The sequence below is a fragment of the Apium graveolens genome, chromosome 4 (assembly GCF_009905375.1).
Source record: "Apium graveolens cultivar Ventura chromosome 4, ASM990537v1, whole genome shotgun sequence".
NCBI classification, from domain to species: Eukaryota; Viridiplantae; Streptophyta; class Magnoliopsida; order Apiales; family Apiaceae; genus Apium; species Apium graveolens.
Genome location: NC_133650.1, coordinates 6575420 through 6579766, shown reverse-complemented (window position 1 = coordinate 6579766; position 4347 = coordinate 6575420). Strand labels below are relative to the sequence as shown.

Sequence of the window (4347 nt, the reverse complement as noted above, 5' to 3'; positions counted from 1 at the left end):
CATTTTTCTCCTTTTAAACCCTCACGAGAAGCCTCTCTCTCTCATTTATTATCACTCTCTCTCTGTCTAACTTTTCAACTCTCTCTCTCTCACTCTCTTTCTCTCTCACTCCTATCCTCAATACCATGGGTATGATTATTATACATACACTAATATTATTGATTTTAATTATTAAATTATTTGCAAGTTATGATATGATCTGATTTATATGTTCTTGTTTATTTTGTTTATGCAGCACCTATCAAGATCGGAATCAACGGTACAGATCTAATCTCAAATGTTTATTTTGTTTGTTTTATTTAATTGATTTAATTTAATTGTTTTCGATGTGTGAATAATTGATTTAATTGTGTAGGTTTCGGAAGAATCGGTCGATTAGTTGCGAGAGTTGCTCTGCAGAGAGATGATGTTGAGCTTGTTGCTGTTAACGATCCTTTTATCTCAACTGATTACATGGTAAATTATTTTTAATTATTGTTGTAGTTTATTTTTTGTGATTGTTTATGTTCAAAATGGCTTTGATTAAGCTATTTTGTTTAGATTTGGTGTTTACAGCTTGTGATCTGTTCCAATTTATGTGCTGTTATTTGTATCTATATTTACTCGATTATTCGTGTTGGTGATCGAAATAAGGTCATGATTTCAAATTGGATTTGTTTGTGTTGCTAATTAAGGTGTGAGATCTTAAATTGATTTAGTTTATTATTGTTCGTGATTGATTAGTCAAAAATCAAGTCTGTTCTCGTTGTGTATATATTTTGTATTGTGCTTTATTGATTTATTAGTTGTTATTAATTATTATGCTGCTCTGATCGATTTGCTTGATGCTACTGGTTTGTATTGATGTATTTATATTTTATTATAGTGTATTGATGTATTAGTTAATATTATGCTGCTCTGATCGATTTGCTTGCTACTGGTTTGTATTGTGATGTATTTTGTTTGTATTATACGGTATTGATTGATGTATAGTTGATATTATGTTGCTCTGATCGATTTACTTAATGTAGTTGTGCGTAAAAGTATGGACTAATTGTTGTTTGTTCTAGACATGTATGTTTAAGTATGAGATTATACTACTGATTGATTTGCTTGTTTTAGATTGTGTGTGTAGAAGTATGTACTAATCAATTTTTTTGTTTCTTTTAGACATACATGTTCAAGTATGACAGTGTTCACGGTGCATGGAAGCATCATGAACTAAAGGTTAAGGATGAGAAGACCCTTCTTTTCGGTGAGAAGCCTGTTGCTGTATTTGGTTGCAGGTATGGTCATTGTATTTGTAACTACACTTTATTGTCTGATTGAATGATTGTGTATGTACAATCGGTTGCTTGCAAGTTGACTGACTATTAATTTGTTGGTTGATGAATTTGTAGGAACCCAGAGGAGATCCCATGGGCTAGCACTGGTGCAGAGTACATTGTGGAGTCCACTGGTGTGTTTACTGACAAGGATAAGGCTGCTGCACATTTGAAGGTTTGTGATGCGCTTAAAATTAAATTCCTTATTATTGATGTGATGCTTGTAGATGTATTTTTATTGAATGATAAGTGATACTATTAGGTAACTTAATTTGATGTTTTGTGGACAAGTAGTTTGCATGTATGATTGAGGAAGTTGGAACTTTAATTTTTATCATATCTAATGAATCTAGACTTCAATTTTATGTGGATATGTAATATCTTGTATTATCTAGGAAAGTTGAACTTTAATTTCTATCACATTTGATAAATCCAGACTTCAATTTATCCAAATGATATTTTGCTACTCAATACTGAGTATGTTGATTTGTTAATTACATCGAATAAGATACTGACATTGAATTTGAACTAATTGCAATTGTGGGACTTATTATGAAGAATCATTTATTGGGCTATTGGTTTATTTCAACAGTTTTGCCCTTGTATGCATACATTCAATTTTTTTTTTTATTTTGTTTGCTTAAATTTTAACTTACTGTTTCCTTAAATTGATCTTATCTCTCTTCTTTGATGTCTGTTCTCATTCTTCAGGGAGGTGCAAAGAAGGTTATCATTTCTGCTCCTAGCAAGGATGCTCCCATGTTTGTTGTGGGTGTTAACGAGAAGGAATACAAATCAGACCTTCACATTGTTTCTAATGCTAGTTGCACTACTAACTGCCTTGCTCCCCTTGCAAAGGTGATTGGTTGTTTCCGCTGTGCAAGTTTTGTGTGCAATGCAAGAGGGGCATAAACATCAAATTTAATTTTGATCCTAAATATGCAGGTGATCAATGATAGATTTGGCATTGTTGAGGGGCTTATGACAACCGTTCACTCAATTACAGGTGAGAATGTGTATTATCTCCCGGGCATGTATATATGTACATATTGCACATTACAATAAGGTTGTTTCTAAACGTATTTATTCATCTTTCAGCCACACAAAAAACTGTTGATGGGCCATCTGCCAAGGACTGGAGAGGTGGAAGAGCTGCATCATTCAACATCATTCCTAGCAGCACTGGAGCTGCCAAGGTACCTTACTTATTGCAAAAGATTTTGGGATCTATAGACATGGCTTTGTAACCTTTCTGTTCTCTTTGAATTTTCTTATACATTTTTTTCATTATCTGGTGCTGCTTTATCATAATTTTATTAGGCTGTTGGTAAAGTGCTTCCTCAATTGAATGGGAAGTTGACTGGAATGTCTTTTAGAGTTCCAACTGTGGATGTCTCAGTTGTTGACCTCACTGTCAGGCTGGAAAAGAAGGCTACTTATGAACAAATTAAAGCTGCTATTAAGTAAGCGTCATTAATTTTGTTACCCATAATTGTCCTTGTGAAATCCATTTGTCCATTTTCCATGGAAAATGGTGATCTGTCATATGCGTAGATCAAGAACCTTGCACATCTGGTGTTGCTCATGTGCTAGTATCTTTTTAGGAATGTGTTATTTGTTTCTTATGTATTGCACTGTGTTTTGTACTTGTTAGGGAGGAGTCTGAAGGAAAGCTCAAGGGAATCTTGGGTTACACCGAAGATGATGTGGTTTCCACCGACTTTGTGGGTGACAGCAGGTGTGTTTTGTGTGGTTTTGTTTTTCTCAATTTTTTTGTGACTCACCTGTTCATATTTTGAGGTAGTGCTTTTGCAATTCTGCAAGTTGGAACTATTTTAATATCCAACTGTTCCATCTAAATTAACTACTTGCACAAATAAACTATTAAACACTATTAAATGATAAAAGGATGGTCTACGACTGTTGCATATCTTGTTTTTTCATTTTAGTAGTGTTGCATCATATTTCCTAACAAGTTATAATTGAAATCTTCAGGTCAAGCATCTTTGATGCTAAAGCTGGGATTGCTCTGAATGACAACTTTGTCAAGCTAGTTTCGTGGTACGACAATGAATGGGGATACAGGTAAATAACCCTAATTTTTTTTTTGTAAATGCTGCTTTTAACAGATTTACGTGAGCCACACACTAGAGTCTCACACTTGCGGATTATGGAGCTTGAGCCTAGTGGTTGAACATTGTTTATTGTACTAAATTTTCACATTCGTGAATTTTGGCTGAGCAAATTGTCTCCGTGTTCACTGCAGTACCCGGGTGGTTGACTTGATTGTTCACATGGCATCTGTTCAGTAAGTTGTGGCTACTTCGGATAGCAGCAGCGTGAGATATCTAAATAAATAATGGGAAGTTTTCTAAGAGGGATTTGTTTCTCTTATCTTGTGGAGGTGTTTAGCTGAAGACTGCTTAGGGTAGAATAGTGAGAAACTCTCTTTTGAAATTCCATTAGGCTGAATATTTCCTGGGATGCTTCTCAGACAAATGTAATAATTTAAGACTTGAACTCCCTGGTCTTCCTTGTGATTTTCGATTTTGGTTTACATGTTTTCTCTAGTTCTGTTATCAACTTGGATCAATCGTCTATTTATGGCGTCATGTCCATATTTTTCAGTTATGAATTTTGACAAAGTTATGAAAATCCAGAGTGTCATAACAGTCCGGGTCTAAATCTAGCCCCTTCAATCCTTTACTAATCGATTCCTGTCTTCCTGATTGTTTATTTTGGTCTTTCTATAACATCTTTGATAATTACATGTTTTTGCGAACCTTTTGGCTCTCACAGTTCATTGTCCGGAAGATGGCTTGTTCGTTTTCTAGGCACAGTGACAGATAATATAAGATCTTGTTTGGTCTTGTGACAGTTCCTTCTGAGAAGAGTTCACTGTATCCAGAAAACGAAGAAATACTCGCATAATTAGCGGTGCGAGAGATAACAGCACTCACTACTGGCATTGTTTCCCTTGCCTAGTCCGAAGTGTATCTTGTATTGGCAGTATAATAATTCCAAATGCTTAACAAGTTTGTCA

General features: G+C 34.7%; 1 protein-coding gene across 1 annotated transcript; it reads left to right on the top strand.

The window, feature by feature from the left end:
• LOC141717614 (glyceraldehyde-3-phosphate dehydrogenase, cytosolic) lies at positions 1-3959 on the top strand. The gene is made up of 12 exons (XM_074519766.1): positions 1-129; positions 236-259; positions 356-456; positions 1150-1265; positions 1380-1479; positions 2016-2162; positions 2250-2310; positions 2403-2500; positions 2625-2767; positions 2959-3042; positions 3300-3389; positions 3571-3959. The coding sequence occupies exons 1-12, from the start codon at positions 126-128 to the stop codon at positions 3614-3616; spliced, it is 1014 nt and encodes a 337-aa protein (XP_074375867.1). The 5' UTR covers positions 1-125; the 3' UTR covers positions 3617-3959.
• Positions 3960-4347: the final 388 nt, after the last annotated feature.

Bases quoted from the DNA above. Each gene is read 5' to 3' on its own strand.
- LOC141717614 (XM_074519766.1), top strand. The intron at 1,266-1,379 runs GTATGGTCATTG...ATGAATTTGTAG, and splicing joins GTTGCTGTATTTGGTTGCAG to GAACCCAGAGGAGATCCCAT. The intron at 2,501-2,624 runs GTACCTTACTTA...TAATTTTATTAG, and splicing joins GCAGCACTGGAGCTGCCAAG to GCTGTTGGTAAAGTGCTTCC.